Genomic DNA, 13,152 nt, shown 5'->3' with positions numbered 1-13,152 from the left:
AATAAAAACATTGCTATTAAAGAGTTAGTTCACCCAAAAATGAAAATAATGTCATTTGTTTCTCACCCTCATGCCGTTCCACACCTGTAAGACCTTTGTTAATCTTGGGAACACAATTTAAGATATTTTAGTTGAAATTCGATGGCTCAGTGAGGCCTCCATAGGGAGAAATGACATGTCCTCTCTCAAGATCCATTAATGTACTAAAAACATATTTAAATCAGTTCATGTGAGTACAGTGGTTCAATATTAATATTATAAAGCGACGAGAATATTTTTGGTGCGCCAAAAAAAAAAAAAAATAACGACTTATATAGTGATGGCCGATTTCAAAACAATGCTTCAGGAAGCTTCAGAGCATAATGAATCAGCGTGTCGAATCAGCGGTTTGGAGCGCCAAAGTCACGTGATTTCAGCAGTTTGCCGGTTTGACATGCGATCCGAATCATGATTCGACACAAAAGATTCATTTGTGCTCCGATGCTTCCTGAAGCAGTGTTTTGAAATCTGCCATCACTAAATAAGTCGTTATTTTGTTTGTTTTTTGGCGCACCAAAAATATTCTCGTCACTTTATAATATTAATATTGAACCACTGTACTCACATGAACTGATTTAAATATGTTTTTAGTACCTTTATGGAGGTGTCATTGCTATGCAGTGACATTAAGTATTAAGTATTTTTTATTAAGTAGTTTATTAAGTATTTTTGATGAAATCCGATGGCTCAGTGAGGCCAATAGGGAGCAACGCCATTGAAACTCTCAAGATCCATTAATGTACTAAAAACATATTTAAATCAGTTCATGTGAGTACAGTGGTTCAATATTAATATTATAAAGCGACGAGAATATTTTTGGTGCGCCAAAAAAACAAAATAACGACTTATTTAGTGATGGCCGATTTCAAAACACTGCTTCATTAAGCTTCGGAGCTTGAATCTTTTGAGTCGAATCAGTTATTCGGATCACGTGTCAAACCGACTTTGGCGCTCCAATTCACTGATTCGATTCGTAAAGCTCTGAAAGCTTCATGAAGCAGTCTTATGAAATCGGCCCATCACTAGATATTGTTAAAAAAAATTTTTTTTTGGCGCACCAAAAATATTCTCGTCGCCTTATAATATTAATATTGAACCATTGAACTCACATGAACCGATTTAAATATGTTTTTAGTAACGTTACATTTATGGATCTTGAGAGAGGAAATGTCATTGCTCCCTATGCAGGCCTCACTGAGCCATCGGATTTCAACAAAAATATCTTAATTTGTGTTCCGAAGATAAATGAAGGTCTTACGAGTGTGGAAAGGCATGAGGGTGAGTAATAAATTACAGAATTTTCATTTTTGGGTGAACTAACCCTTTAAAAACTAATGGCTTTATGTATAAATTGGCTTTTGACTTGCAGTTCCCACTCTGTCCTGCGGGTGGCGCCATAAAGCGCAGTGACAACATGGAACAACTTTTCCTCGTAATTGTACAGATGAATGTGTTATTATTTGCCAGTCCGTTGAACCGCAAACGCATGAAGGCCACATTCATAAAGTTTTAGTCTGTCTTCGGTTTACTTATGAGAAATGTGTGCCAAATTAGTTCATTGGCAGTATGAGCTCAGCACAAACAGATTGACTTCATAAACCTGATTGACTTCACTGTCGCAGTCAGTCTGCTAATAATGTGTATGAAAGGCTGAATGAGAGAAAAAGTTAAAAATGAGCTCGACAACCATCACATGTTCAACTTGTTGGTTTTAGGGCTTTGCTGCTTTAAGGTAAGATACGTTTTTGTAAACATTGACTTGAATAAGTTAAAAAAATAAGACTTTCAGTTTAGTGATTATTACCTGAGAACATCTTATTAAATATTTAGCATTTTATTTTTCTGCTTATTAGTATGTAAAAACAATATGCTAATTCTTTTGTCTGTAAATGTTGATTAGAAATGCTTTTCTTTAAACTAGTGATATTTGCTTTCAAACTTTTGACTTCACAAGAGCTCTAATGTGTACACAGGACTAAATTTATCTAATTTTATTTATTTATGTATATTATGCCCACACCGTGCGCATTGCCACAGGATATATTTTGCTCCTCAAATTTGTGTGATTGTAGGAAACACTTTTTTTTTTTTTTTTTTTTTTGGTGGGGCAAATAAAAACCTTTCATTTTGAACTTTTAAGCTTAAAACAGTTCAAGCTTGATTTACAGTTATTTTTCACACAAACAAGACTGTACAATATCAAAAATATTACTGTAAATATGTTAATAATTGAAGAGCTTGTGAATCCGATGATGTACAACAATAAACTCTTAGGAATATTATCACAGATGTTATTTATATATAAAGAAAATAACATGGGTCCTTACATTGGACTGACCCGTGAGGAACTCCTTTAGAGACATGCAAAACAAATGAGGTAACTATCTACTTTCACACTGTTACTAGTCACCCTTTAAAGTGATGTAAGTGTAAAAATTCACTATTAACTGTTTGATGTTGATATTTTTTGTATTGTTAAGTTGGCTTGGAAAAGCCAGTTTACTGAAATTATATTTAAACTTATTTTTCTGAGACTGAAATTACTGACTCTAAGAGCTTTGAAGCTAGAACAACCAAATTCGGCTCAAACCTTCAGACTGTTCTGACTTAGTGTGCTACATCTTTTCTAACTGATCGGACTTACGGTTTTCCTAAAAATGACTATTAAAACTCAGGAAAATCCCATTGACTTTCATTGACTGAATGTTCAGATGAGCCAAGACTGTTCAAACTCCAACTGACAAAATTCAAATTCAAACTGCCAGAATCCCATTAGACTCAATTAAACTGCCATTATATCTATCTATCTATCTATCTATCTATCTATCTATCTATCTATCTATCTATCTATCTATCTATCTATCTATCTATCTATCTGACTTTCTTTCTATCTGCCTCTATATCTGTCTATCTATCTGACTATCTATCTGACTATCTATCTATCTATCTATCTATCTATCTATCTATCTATCTATCTATCTATCTATCTATCTATCTATCTATCTATTTCTATCTGACTTTCTTTCTATCTGCCTCTATCTATATCTGACTATCTATCTGACTATCTATCTGACTATCTATCTGACTATCTATCTGACTATCTATCTATCTATCTATCTATCTATCTATCTATCTATCTATCTATCTATCTATCTATCTATCTATCTATTTCTATCTGACTTTCTTTCTATCTGCCTCTATCTATATCTGTCTATCTATCTGACTATCTATCTGACTATCTATCTGACTATCTATCTGACTATCTATCTGTCTGTCTATCTGACTATCTATCTATCTATCTATCTATCTATCTATCTATCTATCTATCTATCTATCTATCTATCTATCTATCTATCTATCTATTTCTATCTGACTTTCTTTCTATCTGCCTCTATCTATCTATCTATCTATCTATCTATCTATCTATCTATCTATCTATCTATCTATCTATCTATCTATCTATCTATCTATCTATCTATCTATCTATCTATCTATCTATCTATCTATCTGTCTGTCTGTCTGTCTGTCTGTCTATCTGTCTATCTATTTATCTGACTATTTCTATCTATCTATCTATCTATCTATCTATCTATCTATCTATCTATCTATCTATCTATCTATCTATCTATCTATCTATCTATCTATCTATCTATCTATCTATCTATCTATCTATTTCTACCGACCTATCTATCTATCTGACTATTTCTTTCTATCTATCTAAAACTTAAACTTTCAACTTCAAACTTTTAAAACTACTTCAAACTTCATGGCTAGGCTTTTTCGAGCCAACTTAAAGTTTGCCTACAAACTATTTTTTATCTAGTTATTATTTTTGATTTCCTTTATTAATTTGTTTCATGTTAAAATGTTCCATGTTTTTCCGGCTGAGATGTCATATAATCTACACTGGTTTGATCTAAAAATTATACCCACAATCTAAGATTCATTCTATCAAATATCTTTACATGATTCACTTCAAACAAACATCTCTTGGTACTTTGAATCAGAACACCTCAGTTCTTTTTGGAAAGGTAGTGTAATGGGATCCATCACTGAAGCAAACCATAAGGAGACCAGAAGACCTGACATAACATCAAGCTTTTCAGAATCGGACCCCCTGCTTCACACTGCATTTTATGGGACAACATTCACCTGTGGGACCATATCGCAGGATGAGCCGCAGAATATTCATGGCCAGGAGATGTCAAGTGAGTCGACCCGGGCCATGGTGATTCAGATTTTGTTTCCATTCCTCCTGGCGGGTTTTGGAACAGTACTGGCGGGGATGTTGCTGGACTTAGTGCAGGTGAGTGTGCGAGATGATGTTGGGGTAAATGCTTGGGATTTTTGACTATAAATGGTTGTCTTGTGTTTATAAATTAGCACTGGGACGTTTTCAGTAATGTGACAGAGATCTTCATCCTCGTCCCACCTCTACTGGGCCTAAAGGGGAATCTGGAGATGACACTGGCATCAAGACTCTCCACTGCTGTAAGTTTACTGTTATCTATACCTATTAAACTCAACTGGACCAGCTGTCATTTTCAGGCTGGTTTATGCTGGTTTCGTGCCATTCTAAAAACCATGCTTTTCCCCAGAAAAAAAGATGTAGGGATGCACAATATATTGGTACTGTATTGCTATCTGCAATTATAAGAGGGTTTTTTTTTCTAATAGTGGCTGATATTGGATATTTAATTCTATGTGCTCGTTTTCCTCGTTACCTTTATTGCCGTAATTTAATGCATACTGATAAATGTAATTAGCAATTCTCAAATTGAATATCCATTTTTATAATATGTAATGTTGTAATGGATAAATTCACTTATAGCATTTAAAACAATTGATTAGATTTGTTTAGGCAAAGTAGTATAGTATTCTAATATCAGTAATTCCTCTTAAATGTGAAAATAATTGACATATCAGTATCAGCCCAAATGTTAAATTTGGTGCATCCCTAAAAATATTAAACTGGAGTGGTCTTTTTGATGATCAGTGAATTCCTGGTTAAACTAGTTAAGAAGTCAGGTGGGGACATTAGTACAAATAATCTCTTTTACATTCTTGTTTAAATGTTTGTCTTATTATTTAAAATGCATCTGTAATCCGCAATGTGAAAATGTCCAGTTTTAAAAATTAAGGTTCTTTATTGGCATCTATATGTTTCCATGAAGAACTTATAACATCCATGGAATATTTCCAATTGCACAAAAGCTTCTTTAGAGAGGAAGAAGGTTCTTCAGATTATTAGAATGTTCTTCACACTAAGAAAATAAAAAGTTTCTTTTAAGAACTGTTCACTGAAAGGTTCTTTTGGGAGTCCAAAAATGGTTCTTCCATGGCATCACTGCAAAAAATTAATAATAATAATTAATACAATATTTAAAAGCCATTGATTTTTTTTATAGCAAATAATACACATTTTTATAGCTATGCTCCTCTCAAAAAAGAAAAGGAAAAAGCTTTAATCTTTTTGTCACAGTTGGGTAACCAAATGAAGAGGAGGGGGATCTATAACAGTACTTCTTTTAATAAACACAAAACAATCAAGATAATCCACATAAGAGAAATCATTCACACATGGGAACTCTGGAAAACACGTAACAGAGGTGCAATGCAAGACCAAGAACTGAATCAACTGTAGACTAGAACTATTCAGGGATAACGAGGATTCGAGGAACTGAACAAGAGACAGGTGGGACTAATCAATATAAACTCATTGGTAACCATAGAAACACACAATCACCTGGGCCCGGTTTTTCAAAAGTAATCCACTAGGATTTTGGATAACGGATTGGATCAAATCTTGAAAATGTGTTTTTCAAAAGAAAAAACGGATTACATAATCGGATTAGATCACGTAATCCAATCTTGGTTTTGATCCGGATCAAACCTTTAGTTTGGGTTTTTCAGAACTTTTTTGTAGGATTTGGATCAATTTGATCCAAAAAAACAGGATTATCCTGATCCCAACAGGGGGTAGGATTTCAAGGTGGATTCCAGGAGGAAAATGTAGTAAAACTTTAAAAGTAGTCAAAAAATACATTATTTTTATCATGTAATATACATCCACATTTTTATCTTGCTCTTGATTAGTTTAACTGTTAAAGTAATAAATTAAATGCAGACATTAGTCTACATATTTAGCCTTTCGGTAACCTACTCTAAAGTAAAAAGAAATTTTGGTGCCATAAAACAATCCCTAAACAGCTATAAATATCCAACAAAAATATATTTAATTCAAAACCCATATTCTTTCTATTAACATGTCGCTTTAGGGCCTCCGTAGAGCACTGGAAATCCAGATTTGGTGATCCTGAAAAGTTCCTATCCGGATCAGATTGATCCAATCCGAGGTTGCTTTAAAAACTGGCTCCAAAAGTAAGCGTGATCACGTATCGCAAAAAAAGGATTACTAAATCCGGATCAATTTTATCCGGATTAAACCTTTTGAAAAACCGGGCCCAGGAACACAGGGAAACAGGAATAGAACAAAACCAAACTTAGGGGCCGTTTACACGACACCATTTTCAACTAAAATCAGAAAACTTTTTATGCCTTTTAGCCATTCATTTACACGACAACAGTGTTTTGGGTGCTTGAAAGTGCAAACTTTTGAAAACGGATTTCAAAGGGCAAGTTTTTGAAAACTATACCATTACCATCTCTGTGTAAACTACAAAAAGCAAATCTTTGAAAACGGTAATGGCATGCACATGCTATAGGCATGCACTTTTGATGCGAGTGCTCTGTAAAAGAATGCGTATGTGCGCAGGCGTCTTTCTTTGCGAAGTGACATCGCCAACTACTGGCCTGGCATGCATAATACAGCCTTTTTTGTCATTTTCGCAGGTCCATGTGAACGGAGATCGTTTTGATAACGTTGTCTTCTCTACAAAGAAAAAACTTTTCAGTTTTTAGTACTTTGTTGTCTTGTAAACGTACCCTAAAACACAAATGAACTAACAGAACTAAACATAACCCTTATACTGCTAGAACTTGTGTTATTTTAAAAATCCTCATACACTATATTCATAAACAACTGGAAAATTCATTAGTTGAAATGTGTGGGAAGTCAGAACCCTGATCTGTCCACTGTCCGGTCACATATGATCTACTTCTTCCTCCATATATTAAGTCTTCTGCTGTATTGTATCTGCGTTGCGTTCTTCCACATCACATGCTTTTTGTCATGGTGAGGAACTTCACACCCTGCTGTGAAGAAAACAGCCCTCAGGGTTATATAGTGGTTTGAACAAAACAAAACGGTTTAATAAAGTTTTGTTTGTAATGCTTTAAATTGTTTTTTAGGTGAATGTTGGCAGAATGAACTCTTCAAACGAGAAGTGGAACCTGATCATTGGAAATCTTGCCCTCAAACAGGTTAATGCAGTTACTTATTTGATGCTTGTTTGATGAAATTCTGTTCTTCATTATACTCAATTTGTCTCTTTAGGTACAAGCTACAGTTCTAGGCTTTCTGGCTGCTCTTGTAGCATCGGCTCTTGGATGGATCCTGGAAGAGAAGCTCATCATGAACCATGTAGCTCTGCTTTGCTGTTGCAGCGTGGTGACAGCATTCACAGCATCCCTGCTGCAGGGTTCGCATTCAACTTTCATTTTTGACCAAATTTATCTACCTAAAATAGACCATTTATAATCTTTAAATGATTCATGGGTATCAAATAAGAAGGACATAATCTTTCTGGGTGCTGATCATGAGGTTATTTCAATTTGAATGACTCATGGCTTGTGATCTTGGCCATGCAAACCCATTTTCCATACTGGTCCCTAATATAGACCCAACATCCTCAGGCCACATAGCTCATATTATCAGCATTTAGCATAAATGGATAAGACTGTCAGTATTATTAATGGAAGTAATTCCTTAGTGTTGACAAACAAGGTTAAGCCTTTATTAACCCCATGGAGCTGTATGGATTACTTTTATGATTGATGGATGCTTTTTTGGGCTTCAAAATCTCAGTTACTATTCACTCAGATTATAAAGCTTGGAATAGCTGGGATAGTTTTTAATATAACTCCAATTGACCCTTCACAAAGACCCGCCCCCCTTAGCTACTGTTGCTTTGTCCGACAAGCCATGACGCTGTCACGCCACACACAGTGAAAAATAGATTGCGGAGCAAAGAGGACACTGACAACACGTCGACAGACAAGACAAAGCAGGTTACTTATGATATTAAACAAAGTCCCAGCTTTCAAATTGTATAATAATTTAAAAAATTCAAACAATAAAAACCGTTTTGTGGCTCTTTAATGTGTCGTGACAGATCGCTGTAGCACCTCACCTCAAGCGGCTCGTGAACCGATCATCTCTTCCTACTAGTTAATTTATAGCATCAAATAAATGTGAATGAACATCAGAAGGAATGTTGTTTCAAAGCGGAACGACGTCAATACACACCATTTTTTAAGTTCAAGTCCACCGAGGTTAATCTTCTAACTCCTGACTGCTTTGTCGGACAAAATGGCGGATTCGGCGTTATGATTGGTTAGATTGCTTGTCAATCAAACTCCCGGCGAAGGGTCAGTTGTGTTTGACTGAAAGAAGAAAGTCAAATACACCTAGGATGGCTTGAGGGTGAGTGAATTATGTGATAATTTTCATTTTTGGGTGAACTAACCTTTTTGGTCACATTTATTGTTTTTCTGAGAATTTCCATGGATGAAATCTCGTAATTTCAGTAGGAATCTACGTTATTGGAAATTTCACGTAAGGGCGAAAGATATCCTCACGCAAATTTTGCAAAGAGTTCAAGTTGGTCACACAGATTCGCCACACTGAACAACAGAAAGCTGCCTGGTTTGAAAGTGACCGTGTGAGTTGTGCTTCATATATTGCTACAATAGACATTTTTGCTTGCGAAATGTTCCAGAAATGTTTGACTTAAATATAATACTCGTTTCATTTCAATTTATGTGGATTTGGGGGAAAGGTTGTTCCCTTTCTAAGCAATCAAACATACAATTTTCACATGGCATACAATAAAATATGCAGGAAAAAAACACATTGACTTACATTGAAGGACTTAAGCTATATATAGAGACCAGAATATAACATAGACTCGGAGGGGCTATTTTAATTTACGCCAGTAAGTAACCAGCCAGAACTCTATAGCAACACCTTGACAACCACTTAGAACACCTTAGCAACTGCATAGAAACGACCCAATCGTCATAATAGTGAGATTTGCATGTTCCTGTGATGCAAAGCTGAATTTTCAGCATTATTACTCCAGTCTTCAGTGTCACATGATCCTTCAGAAATCATTCTAATATGCTGATCTGCTGCTCAAGAAAAAAATCTTATTATTATCAATGTTGAAAACAGTTGTGCTGCTTAATATTTTTGTGGAAATAAAATTTTACTGACCCCAGACGGGGTCCGGACATATTTTGTTGACCCTGGAACAACATTCCAGTCCGAAAATTTAGTCAGTCCTAACTCTAACCCTACCCATAATTTATCCCTAAAATCAGAGGGGAAAGATAGGTGAATAACATTGATGTAGAAGCACCTAACCCTGGTTTCAAGCCTAAACTTGACATAAGCGGTAAACTTGTCCCTAAAATCTGATTGGTTGATTGGAATGTTGTTCCAGGATAAACAAAGATGTTGATCCAAGAACATGTCTTACTTGGCAAAATCACAGTGACTGACCCCAGACTTAGCGTACATAAGAATTCATTTGTACATTTCATACCCTGAATACCCATAATTCTGAATGAATATTTCTAGGGATCTTAATGGTTGGTGTGATTATTGGATCCAAGAAGGTGGGCGTCAACCCTGACAACATAGCCACGCCCCTCGCTGCCAGTTTTGGTGATCTCATCACACTTGGACTGCTCGCCATCATCAGTCAAGGCTTTTTTTACAGCATGGGTGAGAATGAAAGACCAGTAAACTAGACAAAGACTAGTTTCACTCTGCCACATGAGAGGTGAGGGCTGTTTTTACTCCCATTTATTTTGTAACTTTCTCTGTTTGTAGAACCTTACCCTTATATTACCTACCTGGTATGTATTGTTTTCCTGTGCCTGACGCCGGCATGGGTCATTATTTCACGTCGTCACCCTGAAAGTCAAAAACTGCTGATTTCCAGCTGGGAGCCAATAATAACCGCAATGGTGATCAGCAGGTAAATGTTCCCCCTTGGTACATCAGTATAAGTCTAGCATGTGATGATATTGGAACAACCAGCTTATGTTGGTTTTTATTTCATATCTCCAGTCTTGGAGGACTGATTCTGGACCGAACCATCGCAGATCCAATGCTTGAGGGAGTTGTTCTCTACACTCCTGTTATAAATGGTTGGTCAAACAAAACTAATTTGCTGCGTTCTGATCAACTATGATTGTACATTTCTAATATCAACCTTTCCTTAAGGTGTTGGTGGTAATCTGGTTTCTATCCAGGCTAGTCGTATAGCCACGCATCTTCATTTGCACTCTCTGCTGGGCGAACTTCCAAATGACTCTAAAGGATGTTACTGCCCCTGCCGCAGCTTTTGGGCCACAGGTAAAGGTCCTGATATACTCTCAGTGAATTTCTTTTTTTATTCTTCACTTAAAGACTGTTAGCAAACATCCTAATGCCAACCATGCTGTTTGGAGTGACATTGATGAACATGTAAATGCGTGCTCTCAATAACAAAATAAACACACAACAAAAATGACAGCAAAAAAACAGTAGTTAAGAAAGCATCTGATCATAGCAATGTAGATATGCACCAGCTCTGCAATTTGGCACTTCAGTCAAAGTAGATATAAGCTGCTTTTCCACCGAAATGATCAGGATTCTGCGTTTCAACCGTGGTCTAAAGTACCGTGAAGAAGTGTCTGGTGACGTAGGACTGTACATGACTTTCCAGTTCCCGCTTGATTCCGTCCTCCGCATATGAGCTTAAAGGGATAGTTCACCCAAACATGAAAATTTGATGTTTATCTGCTTACCCCCAGCGCATCCAAGATGTATGTGACTTTGTTTCTTCAGTAGAACACAAATGATGATTTTTAACTCCACCCGCTGCGGTCTGTCAGCCATATAATGTGGGTCAATGGGAACTTCTTTTATAAGAGTAAATAAAACACACACAGAAAAATCCAAATTTCATGACGATACTTTGATGTCCTAAGACACGAAACGATGAACAGTTTGTGCGAGAAACCGAACAGTATTTATATCATTTTTACCTCTAATACACCACTATGTCCAACTGCGTTCAGCACTCGCTTAGTGAGGTCTGATTGCGCTCTGACAACAGAAGAAATGTCTAGCACTCATTGAAGTAAAAATACTGTTCGGTTTCTCGCACAAACCGATCGTTTCGTGTCTTAGGACATCAATGTGTCTCACGAGCCGCAGGGTTTAATTTGGATTTGTCTAAGCAAGGTTTATTCACTCTTATAGTAGAAGTTCCCATTCACTAGCATTATTTGACTGACAGACGGCAACGGTTGGAGTTAAAAATCATCATTTGTGTTCTACTGAAGAAACAAAGTCACCTCCATCTTGGATGCGCTGGGGGTAAGCAGATAAACATCAAATTTTCATTTTTAGGTAAACTATCCCTTTAATAAAGCCTGAACCTCCATTGTGTTGATTCGAATAGCAAACAACTCTTTAATGCACGCACCACAGCAGACTTTTAAAAATGGTGGTTGAAATAAAATGCTGTGTGGAGTCAACCAATCAAAGTGCTGCGTGGAGTCAACCAATCAGCATGTTCAGTGCCCAAGTCCCACCACTGAATGTTCCTGAACTTTGAAAAAGTACTACCTCGTGAGCAGGGACTTTCTGAGGAGGAAATTTTTCATTTAGACCCTGGTTCCCGCAGTGGAAACACACAGAGTACCACCCCAAAGTCCCTAGTTCCCGGGGAAAGTTCCTGTGGTGGAAACGCGGCTATAGTTGCAGACTGGAGAACTCCAAAAAGGGGCGTGAAAAACCCAAAAGAGGGCTGGCAAAGGAAGATATTTGGAAGAATGTCAGTAACCAAACAGATCTCGCCCCCCATTTACTACCGTAGTAGGAAGAAAATAAATAGAAATGTATGGTTATTGACATTCTTCCAAATATCTTCCTTTGTGTTCAGCAGAACCAAGACATTCTTACAGGTTTGGAACTACTTGTAAATGATGACAGAATTTTCATTTTTGGGTGAACTATCCCTTTAAACTTAAAAAAGCATCAGTGTTGCTCTCAATTATTATTACACCTTCATTTTCTACTATAAAGCAGCTCTCCAACATGTTCATGTTTTTACTTGAGTTTGATTTTGTTCAAAATGTCGTCACACTATAGTTCGTTCTTCGATTTTGCTTGAAGGATATCAAGGCAAATTTCCGTCATTGTTTAAGGTTTCGAAACGAAGACCTTTGTATTTCCTCTGGCAGGGCCGAATGGAAGATCAGCACAGGTGCTGCTCGTGTTGACCATCCCAGGTCACCTGGTCTTCATCTACACCATTTACCTAATACAAGGCAGCCCGGCTCCGCCCACTGCTGTCTTCGTTTCCTTCTATTTGGTAGCAGCTTTCACACAGGCAAGTGAAAGAGGTGTTAGCATGTGTCTTATTGAGGAGAGGAGTGGTATTTTACTCTGAATCTTCTTTCATTCAGGTGTTTCTCCTGCTGGGCATCACTGATGTGATGGTTCACTGCTTGTGGAAGTGCGGCAGGGACCCTGATAGCTTCTCCATCCCGTATCTGACGGCTCTGGCGGATTTGTTGGGCACTGCCTTTCTGGCACTGTGTTTTCTTCTAATGTCACTGGTGACATAAATGTTGAAATGACATTGTCATGTTTCATTAAACAGGGTAGATCTAACCTATCACCACTATCTGATGTGCTGACCTACATTTTTGGCATTTCTCTGCACAGTTGAACATTAGTGAATGACTTGAAATATTTGAAATGTCAATCTCTCCATACATGCAGTTAAATGAACCGCACATGCTGCCTCATGTGACAATAGTACTTCAAGTCACGTGACCATGGTCATTGAATAAAGAACTGATGTTGTCTGTTTCCATATGTTATTATGTTAAAAGTATGACTGATTTGCACTCATCTTCCTGGATCAG

General features: G+C 36.8%; 1 protein-coding gene across 1 annotated transcript; it reads left to right on the top strand.

Moving 5' to 3' along the window:
• Positions 1-4,078: 4,078 nt before the first annotated feature.
• slc41a2a (solute carrier family 41 member 2a) lies at positions 4,079-12,849 on the top strand. Its single transcript, XM_067379313.1, has 10 exons — positions 4,079-4,345; positions 4,423-4,530; positions 7,351-7,422; positions 7,496-7,640; positions 9,803-9,949; positions 10,058-10,205; positions 10,298-10,377; positions 10,454-10,585; positions 12,463-12,611; positions 12,688-12,849. The coding sequence occupies exons 1-10, from the start codon at positions 4,079-4,081 to the stop codon at positions 12,847-12,849; spliced, it is 1,410 nt and encodes a 469-aa protein (XP_067235414.1).
• The last annotated feature ends 303 nt before the right edge of the window (positions 12,850-13,152 follow it).

This window comes from Chanodichthys erythropterus, chromosome 24 (genome assembly GCF_024489055.1).
Source record: "Chanodichthys erythropterus isolate Z2021 chromosome 24, ASM2448905v1, whole genome shotgun sequence".
In the NCBI taxonomy this organism is placed as follows: Eukaryota; Metazoa; Chordata; class Actinopteri; order Cypriniformes; family Xenocyprididae; genus Chanodichthys; species Chanodichthys erythropterus.
Note: the sequence above shows the minus strand (reverse complement) of the source record. Positions and strands in the feature narration are given on the sequence as shown.